The 13838-nt window shown below is 46.3% G+C and overlaps 1 protein-coding gene across 1 annotated transcript in view; it reads left to right on the forward strand.

Moving 5' to 3' along the window:
• Window positions 1-9263, forward strand: part of MINDY4 (MINDY lysine 48 deubiquitinase 4) — a 74188-nt gene extending 64925 nt beyond the window's left edge. Inside the window, exons 16-18 of the mRNA XM_056857137.1 lie at window positions 2355-2535; window positions 5107-5179; window positions 9132-9263. Of these exons, the coding sequence (XP_056713115.1) occupies window positions 2355-2535; window positions 5107-5179; window positions 9132-9180 (303 nt within the window). The 3' untranslated portion in view covers window positions 9181-9263. The remainder of the gene's footprint in view (window positions 1-2354; window positions 2536-5106; window positions 5180-9131) is intronic.
• The last annotated feature ends 4575 nt before the right edge of the window (window positions 9264-13838 follow it).

The following is a 13838-nucleotide window of genomic DNA, read 5'->3' on the forward strand; positions in this document are numbered from 1 at the left end:
ACACACTGCTCATCTCACCACTTATTCGTAGATATAGGACAAGAAGGAAGGAATCATTGAGGGAATGCCAGATGAAATTTTAAAAGACAGTGACAGAAGGGGACTCATGAATACTCCTGGGGAGGGAATTCCATAATTTTGGGGCCCTGACCAAGAAGGCTCCATCTTGGGTTGTTTTGGTGCCATGGCCAAGAAGGCCCTCTCCTGGGTTGTTTTGGTGCTGTGACTGAGAAGCGCAAGGCCTTCGAGTGCAAGGAAGTTCTCCTACCCCTACTTTTTTATATGATTGCATATAAGAACAAAAACAGTATTTTTAAAGCAAAAAAAAAAGCCTAAAAACAGTAGCCAAAAGCCAGTCAATCTTTGTTTGTTTGTTGTTTAAAAACCTTTAAGCAGAGTTGGAACCTTTCACGCCTCCGTTTTCCTCCTCCAGACCCCTCCTGTGCAACTGGCGAGGTTTCATTTGGGGAAAATGTCAACCCTTCCAAAAGGAGGCTAGCTGCAGACAGACTAATTCCCAGCTCCCAGGGGGAGGGGGTTATGCCCATTTGACTTCCCTGCGTCCTTCCACAACGGGCAAATCTAATCCCTTTCAAAGCTGTTTTAGGGTAATCCAGTGCTCAGAGGGTGAAAAGTTTCTTTGCCTCTGGATCCATTTTTTCACTTGCTTGGAGCCAAGGGACTCTGAGCTTCCTACAGCTACTGAAAAGGTGTCAGGAAGCCACAACACACCGGCCTCTTCTTGTCTGTACTTAGTAGGGTTGCCAGCTGCAACCCCAGTTCTCCAGATATTTCCCAATCCCGAGCTGACAACCCTACATGTATTAAATAATACATTAGTATTATTTTTTGGTGATGACAATCAGGCTTATGCCTGTATTTGTTGATGTGCGACGACATTTTTGGGATAGCTTTAGTACATTGATGAGAAACTGTGAAGAGTTCAGGAGTATATTTTATGATAACAATAATTTAGGGTTGCCAGGTCCCTCTTCGCCACCCGCAGGAGGTTTTGGGGGCAGAGCCTGAGGAGGGCGGGGTTTGGGGAGGGGAGGGACTCCAATGCCATAGAGTCCAATTGCCAAAGCGGCCATTTTCTCCAAGGGAACTGATCTCTGTCGGCTGGAGATCAGCTGTAATAGTGGGAGATCTCCAGCTACTACCTGGAGGTTGGTAAGCCTACAATAACTAGACAGTTTGGTTATTAAAATGCGAGATCTTGAATGCTAAAAAATGAATCTAGCTCTTAAATTGTTGGGCTGGCTCCCAGATAGGGTTGTCAGCTCGGTTCGGAAATACCTGGAGATTTTGGGGGTGGAGCCTGGCAAGGGCGGGGTTTGAGGGAAGGGAGGGACTTCCATGGAGTATAGTGCCATAAGGCCCACCTTCCAAAGCGGCTATTTTCTGCAGGTGAACTGATCTTTGGGGATCAGTTGTAATAGTGAGAGATCTCCAGCCACGACCTGGAAGTTGGCAACCCTACTCCCAGAACCAAAGAAAATTTGTTGAGGCCAGGGTTGTCAAGGAACTGTGGGGCAGCAACCATTAGGTTTCCATTGTAACCTACAAAGGGGCTTTCAGCCTTTCTATAAACTCCGAACTCTGGCCTTGATGGGTTAATAGGGTTGCCAACCTCCAGGTACTGCTGGAAAAACAAGGCACTTGGTACTAACGGGAAGTAGGAGAAAGAAAAGTACCAAAAACAACGTGAATGCAAACACAGTTTAGTGCAACAGACAGGTGCAATTGAACACAAACGTTAAAGTTAATCCGGACTGCGTTTCACAATCCGTTTATTTTCATCGTGTTTCCTATGAACTCTGTACATTGAAGCCTTTGGGACTTGCTTAACTATCTATAAGAAGACTGCTTGAAGACTCCTCGAGAGCAACTTACTACCAATTTGGTTATTGTTGTGTCTGTTGTTTGTGTTCAATTGCACCTGTCTGTTGCACTAAACTGTGTTTGCATTCACGTTGTTTTTGGTACTTTTCTTCCTCCTACTCCTCCTCCAACCTCCAGGTACTAGCTAGAGATCAGTTCACCTGGAGAAAATGGCCATTTTGCAATTGGACTCTGGCATAGAAGTCCCTCCACAAACCCCGCCCTCTTCAGGCTCCGCCCCCCAAATCTCCAGGTATTTCCCAACCCAGAGCTGGCAACCCTAGGGTTAAAAGTCTAATAAAACTAAACTTAAACCTTTTCTGAGGACTAGCAGCTTCATTATTCCACAGCTGTTACCAAGTTCTAGAATTTCATAGAAGCAGGAAGAGGTTATTAATGCAATTCAGAAAGCAGGAGGGGGAGATTGTTTTGCATGATTTTTTTTAAAGCATCTTTTATCTCTTGCATAGGTTGGCTGTTATTTAAAGACCCCCAAATTCCCCATTTGGCTGGTGTGCAGCGAAAGTCACTTCAGCGTCCTCTTCAGCATGCGAAAGGATTTACTCGGGGACTGGAAGACGGAGCGGCGGTTTGACCTGTATTACTACGACGGCCTAGCCAACCAGCAAGAGGAGATCCGCCTAACCGTTGGTATGGAAAGAAACATCTCCCGAAACGCTGCGGCGCGAAACCCCTGGGTTTTGGAAGCGTCGGTGGTACATTTCACACAGGAATAAGCAGATTCCCTCCGTTCGGTCTCGCCGCTATTCCGATATTTCCCTCTATGCCATGTGTCACTTTTAGTTCTGGTTTAGCTAGGAAAATTTCTGAAATCCCAGAACTGAATTTATTATTTATTATTTGTTTGTTAAATCCCTCCTTATATCATGGATCAAGGCGAGCGTGGTGTAGTGGTTAAGAGAAGTGGTTTGGAGCGGCGGACTCTGATCTGGAGAACCGGGTTTGATTCCCCCACTCCTCCACATGAGCGGTGGAAGCTAATCTGGTGAACCTGGCTGGTTTCTCCACTCCTCCACATGAAGCCAGCTGGGTGACCTTGCGCTAGTCACAGCTCTCTTAGAGCTCTCTCAGTCTCGCCTACTTCACAGGGTGTCTGTTGTGGGGAAGGGAAGGGAAGGGAAGGTGATTGTAAACCGGTTTGATTCTTTCTTAAGTGGTAAAGAATGTCGGCATGTAAAAGCCAACTCTTTTTCTTCTTCTTCCAAAAACAGTTAAAAACATTTTCAGTTAATCATACCCAGTTGGCGTCAGCCTTCCGTTCCCTCCATCCACGTAAACCCCCTTTTCACCCTCTATGCTACCAATCCCACACATTTATTTATTTGTACCAGAACCTGACGAGGGCGGGGTTTGGGGAGGGACTTCAATGCCATAGAGTCTAAATTGCCAAAGCGGCCATTTTTTCCAGGTGAACTGATCTCTAATGGCCAGCGATCAGTTGTAATAGCAGGAGATCACCAGCTAGTACCTGGTGGTTGGCAACCCTATTGATGTGGAGTTTATACATAACATCAGCCTCGCAAATCAAGCCGGCATGGAGATAAGTGAAGGAAGAGGAATTCTCCCGCTTAATTCTTCCATCTCAAGACGGATGCAGCCCTAGCTCCAACCACTCCCCCTTCCCTGCCCTGAGTCTCCTAGAATTTGGGGACACCTGCTCCCTTTTAATAAAAAGAGTTGCATAATATCATCTGTCACCTCCTCCTAAGCTACCAAAAGATTCTTTCGACTCCCCTGTTGACTAATGCAGGGTTTGCTAAAGATGCCATGGTAACTTTACCTTTTTCTGCTTTTCTTCCTCACCTACGAGCTACGATTATAGCACCTAGATTCTCATACTTTCCAGAGCTTGTCTTTGTTCTCTGGCCTTTTGGCATGCGGCAATTTGAACTTTGGGAAACTCTCCTCCCCCCCTCCCCCCCCGGCACACCCACCCGGGCACAACCACGGGGGCTCTGGCAGCAGCCGGGTTCGTTGAAGCTGCTGTTCCAAGAAGACTCCCAATAGTGGTGGGCGGGCTCCGGCCGAGAGCTGTCATTCAGAGAAGGCAGAATTGCACAGGCAGAGGAGGGATATTTGGAGCTGCATTCTGCGGTTCTCTTCCGTTCCCTCCTCCTCCTGTCTGCTTTGGGATCTCACCGATTCCAGATCTGTGCAGTGCCAACCCCTTGCCTTCCCTCCACAGTAGCAGAGGGGCTGCGAGAATCAGCTAACGGCTACCGTCGGTAAAGAAGTTTGTGTGTGTGTTAAGTGCCGTCAAGTCACTCCGACTCATGGCGACCCTATGAGTCAATGTCCTCCAAAACGTCCTATCTTTAACAGCCTTGCTCGGGTCTTGCAAAGTGAGGGCCGTGGCTTCCTTTTTTGAGTCCATCCATCTCTTGTTGGGTCTTCCTCTTTTCCTGCTGCCCTCAACTTTTCCTAGCATGACTGTCTTTTCCAGTGACTCTTGTCATCTCATGATGTGCCCAAAATACGATAGCCTCAGTTTAGTCATTTTAGCTTCTAATGTCAGTTCAGGATTGATTTGATCTATAGCCCACTGATTTGTTGTTGTTTTTTGGCAGTCCAGGGTGTCCATAACACTCTTCTCCAACACCACATTTCAAAGGAATCTACTTTCTTCCTATCAGCTTTCTTCATTGTCCAGCTTTCACACCCATACATAGTTATAGGAGATACAATGGCAGGAACTAGGAAATTTAACAGCTGCATAAAGTCGACTTGAAAATCCTGGTTTCCTTTTAAAATCTTTTAATTTAATTTTATTTATTTACGAACATAACATTTACGTTTGTCACGAGGCTGCTACTGAAACCCAGATTCTAGTCCGACACACTAACCACTACACCACCCTGTCTCTCCTTAGGAGAGGCACTGCAACTCTTTGGTTGCAAGCCTACAAAAGAAATGCTGCAGTACATGTTTAGCGACAGACGTCCGTATTTAGAACCTTTATATATTGGAGATCGCCTCTCGACGGCTCACAACGAACACAATGCAATAAAAGCACGCAGCCATTAAAAACAAACCAGAAGATTTAAAAGAGGAAAGGATTTCCCCATCAATTGCGTTCCTCCGCTTTTGAGGGGAACAGCCTTCAGCCCGCTCCCTTTCTTTACATTTGCTCACAACCCATTTCAGTGGAGGTGACACCTTTTTAAATTTCCGCCACTGACCCTGTCTGACCTTTCTCCACAGATACATCTCAGCCTTACCTTGAAGGCCAAGAAAGCGACCTCATTCCTCCGCTGGAACACTGCATTCGGACCAAGTAAGTCAAATGGGTTGTAGGTAGGGTCGCCAGCTTTGGGTTGGGAAATGCCTGGAGGTTTTGTGGGGTGGAGCCTGAGGAGGGCGGGGTTTGGGGAGGGGAGGGACCGCAGTGGAGTATAATGGCCATAGTGACTGTTTTCTCCAGGTGAACCGATCTCTTGTCTCCAGGAGATCAGTTGTAATCCCAGGAAATCTCCAGTCGCCACCTGGAGGTTGGCAACCCTAGTTGTAGAGTTCTTTCTGCTTATCAGTATCACTGGTTCTATCAAGGTCAGTGTTGTCTACTCAGACAGGCCGCAGGTCTCCAGGGTCTCAGGCAGAAGTCTTTCACGTCACTTCCTAACTGGCGATGTCAACGATTGAACCTGGGACTTTGGGCACAAGGAGCAGAAGCTCTGCCACTGAGCCACAACTAAAGTGACTTTTACTTTTAGGGAAGGGTCTGTGGCTCAGTGGTAGAGCATCTGCTTGGCATGCAGAAGGTCCCAGGTTCAATCCCTGGCATCTCCAGTTAAAGGGACTAGGCAAGTAGGTGATGTGAAAGACCCCTGCCTGAGACCCTGGAGAACCGCTGCCGGCCTGAGTAGACAATACTGACTTTGATGGACCAGGGGTCTGATTCAGTGTAAGGCAGCTTCATGTGTTCATGTGATGTGTACATTTCTCTCTTGCCTTACTCTCAGAGAGCTCAGGATATCATGCGTGTAATTGCTTGTGTATGTTTGCCATGACTGGCCCGCGGTCATCCGATCCTCTGGCTAGCTGAGATAGAATTGGAATCCAGAACTCCCTGGTCCACGTCTGACATTCTGTACCGTGTTTTATTCCTATAGTTCATTGGCAATGAACTAATTGTCTAGAATGAATCAGGACTTAAAACACGTTGAAGTAGGGTTGCCAGCCCTGGTCTGGCAACCAGCAGGAGACCAGATGGGGCGGAGACATAGGGGGGCCATCAGCAAAAGCATGACACCACTTCTGGGAAAACCCGGAAGTGACGTCACACCTTTGTAGTTATTGCAAGGAAGTCTGTGGCAAAACCATAGAGCTTTTGGTGATTCCTAGAGAGGAATCCCCCCTCCCAGTGCAGTCTCTCACCTCGCCTAGATGCTGTTTACAAGGGTCCCTAGACCCTCCCTTCAAGAGAAGAATTTCGAGGCGGGGCTCAGTCATCTGCAATGGGAGACTTTGCTCACAGGACTTCGGGTCCAATCCCACGTCTTGAAGCGTTGCAGTGTCGCCTTCGTGCTGAACCCGATCCTGCCTCCGCATCCCATCTTCCCTGCCTGCTTCTCCCATCCCACTCTTGCAAGAACTGTGCAAACCACTTCCTCACCTCCATTATTACGTCTCCGGCACATGTCTGGGGAAGTATTGCAGGATGCAGACAGGAGAAATGCACACAGCAGCTTTTCTCTTCCTTTCTTCAACAATGCCGACTAAATTGCATGCCGCCCGCCGAAAAGACATTCTCTTTTGCCGATGACGTGTGTTTTCAAAGAAGGAAAGGGATTCTTTCCACTGCCATTAAACCTATTGTTTGCTTAAACACCCCCGTTCTGTGTTGTCATTAGCGATCCCGCCTGATTGCCTTTCCCTCATTAGAGAAACTCTGTCATTTCCAGGTGACAGCTTTGCAGAGTCTGGGAGGCAGTAATTGTCGCCCATGGAACACACTTCAAGTGTTTTCGGTCTCGCAGCAATTTCTGATTAAACAGATCTGGCAGGCTTTACAAAAGTTATGATTACAGTAGAATTACTCACCTTTAAGGTGGACAATGAGGAAACAGAAATTGTTGAAGACTTACTATTCCTTGGCTCCATCATCAACCGAAAGGGAGACTGCAGCCAAGAAATCAAGAGATTGAGATTGGGAAGGGCAGCCATGAAGGAGCTAGAAGAGATCCTTAAGTGTAAGGATGTGTCACTGGCCAGCAAGATGAAGTTAATTCATGCCATCGTATTCCCTTTTACTATGTATGGGTGTGAAAGCTGGACAATGAAGAAAGCTGATAGGAAGAAAGCTGATAGGTATCCGTAACACTCTCCTCCAACACCACATTTCAAAGGAATCTACTTCTCCTTCTGATTTCCTGGCTGCAGCCTCCCTTTTGGTTGATGACCGAGCCAAGGAATAGAAAGACTTGAACAATTTCAATTTCCTCATTGTCAACCTTAAAGTTGAGTAATTCTCCTGTAGTCGTTACTTTTGCCTTCTTGATGTTCTGCTGTAGTCCTGTTTTATAACTAACTTTTATAACTATGGTCTGATAAATGCCTAATAAAGGTGATGATGGTGGTGATGAAGTACTAATGGGGTCTGACCCTGCTTTGCTTTTGTGGGGTTCGAACAAAAAAATAGAGGCTTGATGAGTCGGTGGACTCTGACCTGAAGAACCGGGTTCGATTCCCCATTCCTCCACGTGAGCGGCAGAGGCTAATCTGGAGAACTGGATTTGTTTCCCCACTCCTCCATATGAAGCCAGCTGGGTGACCTTGGGCTAGTCACAGCTCTCTTAGAGCTCTCTCAGCCCCGCCTCCCTCACAGGGTGTCTATTGTGGGGAGGGGAAGGGGAGGTGATTATAAGGCAGTTTGATTCTTCCTGAAGTGGTAGAGAAAGTCGGCATATAAAAACCAACTCTTCTTCCTCTTCCTACTCCTCGAGAATGCCTGGCCTATTCTCATGAATACTGGTTGATTGCTGGGATGGGTGCGGATCGGGTGAGTAACGGCACCCCTTAGCAGCAGGAAGGGTCTGATAGTTTACTGCGTATATAGTCTAAAGCTCCGAGAAAAGAGAGAGGCTTATACCGCGGTGCCGATCCTCCTGTGTTTTTCGTCTCCAGAGCAGGAAATAACTTCTGCTAGCTCTGCCTGAGGGGGGACTCCTCTTTGATCTGAGCAATCTTGATCCAGCGTTATATTTCATTACCTTCTAAGCCTTTCCTTGGCTTGCCTTTCCTGTGCTTGGATGCATGTCTGTGGAATGATGTGGTTCTTTTCATGCGGCATGTTCCACTGGAATATTCACTGCCTTGGGAGCAGTAGAAGAAGGAGAGTTGGTTTTTATATGCTGACTTTCTCTACCACTTAAGGAAGAATCAAACCAGCTTACAATCCCCTTCCCTTCCCCTCCCCACAACGGACATCCTGTGAGGTAGGTGGGGCTGAGAGAGCTCTAGACCTTGGGCTAGTCACAGTTCTCTCAGCTCCACCTACCTCACAAGGTGTCTGTTGTGGGGAGAGGAAGGGAAGGAGATTGTAAGCAGTCTGGTTCTCCTTAGAAGGTAGAGAAAATCGGCATATAAAAACCAGCTTTTCTTCTTCTTCTTTCCCGCTGTCATATGTCTTAAAGCCACAAAAGAGGTTGGGCCAGAGGTACATCAATTCCGGGTTGACTTTAGAGGCAACCCCCTTTAACCTCTTCACTTTGTGTATTTCACATGAACACATGAAGCTGCCTTATACTGAATCAGACCCTCGGTCCATCAAAGTTAGTATTGTCTACTCAGACATGCAGCGGCTCTCCAGGGTCTCTTTCACATCCCCTGCTTGCCCAGTCGCTTTAACTGGAGATGCCAGGATTGAACCTGGGACCTTCTAGCATGCCAAGCAGATGTTCTACCACTGAGCCACGACCCCTCCCCTATGGGAGGGGTATTCAATGGCCTTGGTGGTGGAAAGTGGTGTCAACTCGCAGCCAACTTATGGCCACCCCCATGGGCTTTTCAAGGCAAGAGACCCTCAGAGGTGGGTTTGCCATTGGCTGCCTCTGTGTAGCGACCCTGGAGTTCCCTGGTGGTCTCCCATCCAAGCAGTAACCAGGACAGACCCTGCTTAGCTTCTGAGATCTGATGAGATCAGGCTAACCTGGGCCATCCCGTGCAGGGTTACCTTTCGATTAGGGCCAACCAAAACAACACTAAAACCCGTCTCTCTTTGCCTGTAGGTGGAAAGGAGCTGTTGTCAACTGGAATGGCACAGAACCCATCCTGTGACCGGCCTGACCTGGCCGACTGGAAACAAGCCCTATTCCCATACTCAGAGGAAGTCGGACAGCTGCCGTGCCTTCTTTTGTTGCGTGTGACGGGACAGGATAACACGGGAGGGGAGATGGCACGGTTTCATTTTGTGCTTCATCCATTGTGTCAACAGCAGAGGCACAGATCTGGAGTGGCTTCCCTTTTCTGCATACGGCCCTCGTGTGAAAGCGGAGAATCAACCTTGAAGGCCAAAACGAGCGGCCAGGGGAGAGCTGTAAATCTGTCAACAGCTCAGTTTCTGAGTCTGCTCCTTTGTGTCCTGCCATTGTATCCAAAGGATCGACCGAACAACACTGACTACGCCCACCTTTTCTTTTTTTCAGCCTTGGCCGTTTTCCGCCATCTCCATTCTAAATCAAGGTGAACCAAAGTGTAGACCAAAAAAAACCCCTGGATGGAATCCTCCTTCCCAGCTGCGTTTCTGTTCGGCTCCCAGTACGCTTTGGACCACCCAACCTGGTGTCAACTCCTTGTGCCGAATACTTGGACTACCGGGGGGGACTCAAACGTGATTTTATCCCACTCTTAGTTTCACTGGGAGAGGGGTTTCTTTCCTTTTCTGGGCCACACAACGCTGCCAGCAAGGGGACTCACAGGTTACTTTTCTAACGATTTAAAATACGATACTGTAAGCATGCTAAGAAAGGAAAGAAACCTGGTAAGCTTGATAGAATTGTGGGTTACCTTTCTAATGATTCAAAATGTGATATTGTAAGCAAGGAAAGGGAAAGAAACCTGGTAAGTTTGATAAAAACTTCTAAAAGAGGAGGGGAAGCCATTTTTTGTGCGTATATTTGCCCCGGGGATTTGCACTGTGAATTCCCCACAACCACATTCGTCTGTATGATCTGTTAGAACTTGGGATATTAGTAGAAGTCATCCCATACTGAATTTCCCCAACCCCACTGGTGGAAACTATTGAGAAGGGCAAGGAAATTCACAATAGGATACTCCGGATTCATGCACTTGGTCCTAATAGATGCTATGGCACAGAGAGGGGGTGTCAGAGAGTTTGTGGCAGGGGTACTGATCCCCTTGGTGAATATGATGTCTAGTCAAGACTTCTTAAGACATTTTTTAAATAATTACTAAGATAGAAGTGGGAAGTGTCCTGCTTTGGTTGATCAAGTTCACTAAGTACCCCAAAGTGGTCCAGCAGAGGAGTCCACCATCTTTTTCTTTTTTTTGATGGGTTCTCCACCCAATTTCATCTCCTAGGTTGATATTGAGTCCTTGTGGGATGTGGCTAGGTAGCATTTGAGCTGTATTCTGTTATTCTGGGTAATGTTATTTGGGGAGTTGTGGGGGAGGAAAGCGGAGACCGGATTGTAAGCTCCCCACCCGTGCCTTTGAGTTTCAGCAATGAAATTTGCCAACACCTATTTCAGCTACGTTTTGCCTATCGTTTTGTTGCTTATTAATCAGAACAAAAAAAATACACATTATTTATGAGCGTTATTTCAATAAAAGGTAGCTTGGATAATTCTCCTGGTCATTTTTGGAATTTTCCCTCCCGGTTGTGTGTGTGTGTTAAGTGCCATCAAGTCACTTCCGACTCATGGCGACCCTATGAACCAGTGTCCTCCAAAGTGTCCTATTCTTAACAGCCTTGCTCAGATCTTGCAAATTGAGGGCCGTGGCTTCCTTTATAGAGTCAATCCATCTCTTGTTGAGTCTTCCTCTTTTCCTGCTGCCCTCAACTTTTCCTAGCATGATTGTCTTTTCCAGTGACTCTTGTCGTCTCATGACTTGACCAAAATACGATAGCCTCAGTTTAGTCATTTCAGCTTCTAGGGTCAGTTCAGGCTGTAGTTCCAAGTTCCAAGTTGTAGATAGTGGATATTTCAAAGTGCCATTTTGTAAATTTTAAAAAAATCTTTAAAAGGATTGATGGTCATTTATGCTTTTCATCACCAGATGTTAACTCTGGACTGCCCAAGGTCAAGCCAGAAACAAAAAAGAACCAGAGAGATACACAAATTATTTGTAAGATGTATGTAGCACTGTTCAATGAACCCCAGAAACTTTATTTTTAAAAAAGTATGTTCAAAATATACTTTATCCTTATTTGTAGGGCTGGTTTTGTGAATTCTCTGCCGCATTCCCAACACATGTGAAGCCTGTTGCCAGGCATTACCTCGGATCAAATCCAAATTTGGCCTGAGCTGCTCCTCTGAAATTCCATTCCTTGTTGATCCGGTTAATATCTATATCCAGGAATTTTAGGTATGGGATAAACAACATGATTTCCCCCATACCCTGGAGGGCAAGACAATGTTTGCGTGCAAAAGAATCACACTGGTCTTTCCATTTATTTATTGGTGAAGCCCACGGGAAACTTCCATTGTCGGGAGGAGGGACAGATCTTTTCTAGCCAGTGTGGTGTAGTGGTTAAGAGCCGTGATTTGGAGCGGTGGACACTAATCTGGTGAACTGGGTTGGTTTCCCCACTCCTACACATGAAGCCTTGGGCTAGTCACAGTTCTCTCCGAACTCTCTCAGCCCCACCTACCTCTGTCGTGGGGAGGAGAAGGGAAGGAGATTGTAAACCAGTTTGAGACTCCTTAAAGGTAGAGAAAGTTGTCATATAAAAACCAACTCTTCTTCTTCTTCAAGTGAATGTTACAACTGTGTTGACTTTGCTTTCTTATATTCCTTGTTGAGTGCTTGCAAAAGCCACCACGGCCAACTCTCAAGTAGTAGAAGAAGAGTTGTTTTTTATATGCCGATTAGCTCTACCACTTAAGGACGAATCAAACCGGCTGACAATCACCTTCCCATTCCCCCCAACAGGGTAGATGGGGCTGAGAGAGTTCTGAGAGAACTGTGACTAGCCCAAGTTCACCCAGTTGGCTTCATGCGGAGGAGTGGGGAATCAAACCCGGCTCTCCAGATTAGAGTCCACCGCTCCTAACCACTGCTCTTCACCACTATACCATGCTAGCTAGAAAAGACCTGTCCCTCTTCCCTACTATGGCAGCTTCCCACTGGCTGTGTAAACTGCGACTGTGTAAAAAGTAGAAGCCGGTCCCAGCAGGGCTTCCATGTCAAGGGACTTCCGATAGACTAGCCGCCGCGGTGACTTTGTTTTCATGGGATGTGCCGGCTGCCGGCTGCAGAATAAAGGAAGTCATTCTCTCTCCAGAGGGTTTGTGTAGGAATTTGGAATGGGGATTTGTAAAAGAAACGCTTTTGTTTGGGGGCTTCCTAGCTGCACCTGGTTGGACACTGTGTGAAGAGACTGCTGGACTTAACGGACCTTGGTCTGATCCAGTACAGCTTTTCTTATGTTCTGATTTTATATGTTCTTAACATTAATCGTGGAGTCTGGAGATTGGCTAACTATGGCACCTAGCCAATTGTCTCTGACTTTGGAACTCTCTTCCCCAGGAAATGAGACTTTAGTTTTTTTTTATAGTATAATAATAATAATTGACACAAAAAAGATACAGAAAAAACACACACAAAAAGCATAGATACAAAAGAATATAAAATACAGAAAATAGAAAAACAGCCAGATAAGATAAATAACACTGAGATTACTACTACCCATAAAGTTTATCTCACATGCTTAATCCAAGTGACAACTACCATCTTTAGCATCATTAATAAACTCGAATGACTACCCCTTAGTTTCTTAACAGACTATAACCACAGTACAAATGTGTTATTAGTTTATTATATGTCTCAACAGTGATTTCTTGTTACCCCAATGGGTGTTTTTATTTGTTTGAAATATTTATATCCTGTCCTTAGACTCATAGCAGCTAACTACAAAGTGCAAGAATGTGAACTGAAGAGGCGCACCTTCTCTCTGCAGGACCTTATGAAAATATCGGCAAGAAAAGATCCCACAAAAGGGGAAAATTTTCAAAAAAGCAGGCAGAACATTTCACAGTGGGAGAAAATGTCCATGGCACGTGTAATCTCATCTCTCTCCCTGCCAGATTTTGGTTCGGCTGTAGTCTGAATCCCTTTGTATGCTCTGCTACTGAGCAAATCTGTTAAACTTCTTGTAAGGATCTGTGAGATCTAGGGTTGCCAAGTCCCTTTTAGCCACCGGCGGGAGGTTTTTGGGGTGGAGCCTGAGGAGGGCAGGGTTTGGGGAGGGGAGGGACTTCAATGCCATAGAGTCCAATTGCCAAAGCAGCCATTTTCTCCAAGTGAACTGATCTCTATCGGCTGGAGATCAGCTGTAATAGCAGGTGATGTCCAGCTACTACCTGGAGGTTGGCAACCCTAGTGAGATCCGGAACTCCTCCGATGCATCACCTGAACAAATCGTCCAAATTAGCCAAGAATTTTTGTTTGCTGTAGGTGATCAAGCTTAAGCAAAACCACCTGGAGAAATCTGGTCAGCTCTGTCCAAACTCTCCAGCAATCCAGAGGAGGATATGGAAGATTTATCACCAACGTGGCAGTGAGCAAATGGGATTTGATAGCCAAGCAAGAAAACAAGACCCCGGGCTGACTGCTTGCCAAGGTTAGGACCCTGAGGCCATCAGAGGTATGTTGGAGGAGGGAGTCTCCCTTTCGCAAAGAACAAATAACAATATGGAGACATTAAAATGGGGGGAGAATATAGGAAACTGAGCTTATTTCCAAACCGTTGT

The sequence above is a fragment of the Euleptes europaea genome, chromosome 11 (genome assembly GCF_029931775.1).
Source record: "Euleptes europaea isolate rEulEur1 chromosome 11, rEulEur1.hap1, whole genome shotgun sequence".
NCBI lineage: Eukaryota > Metazoa > Chordata > Lepidosauria > Squamata > Sphaerodactylidae > Euleptes > Euleptes europaea.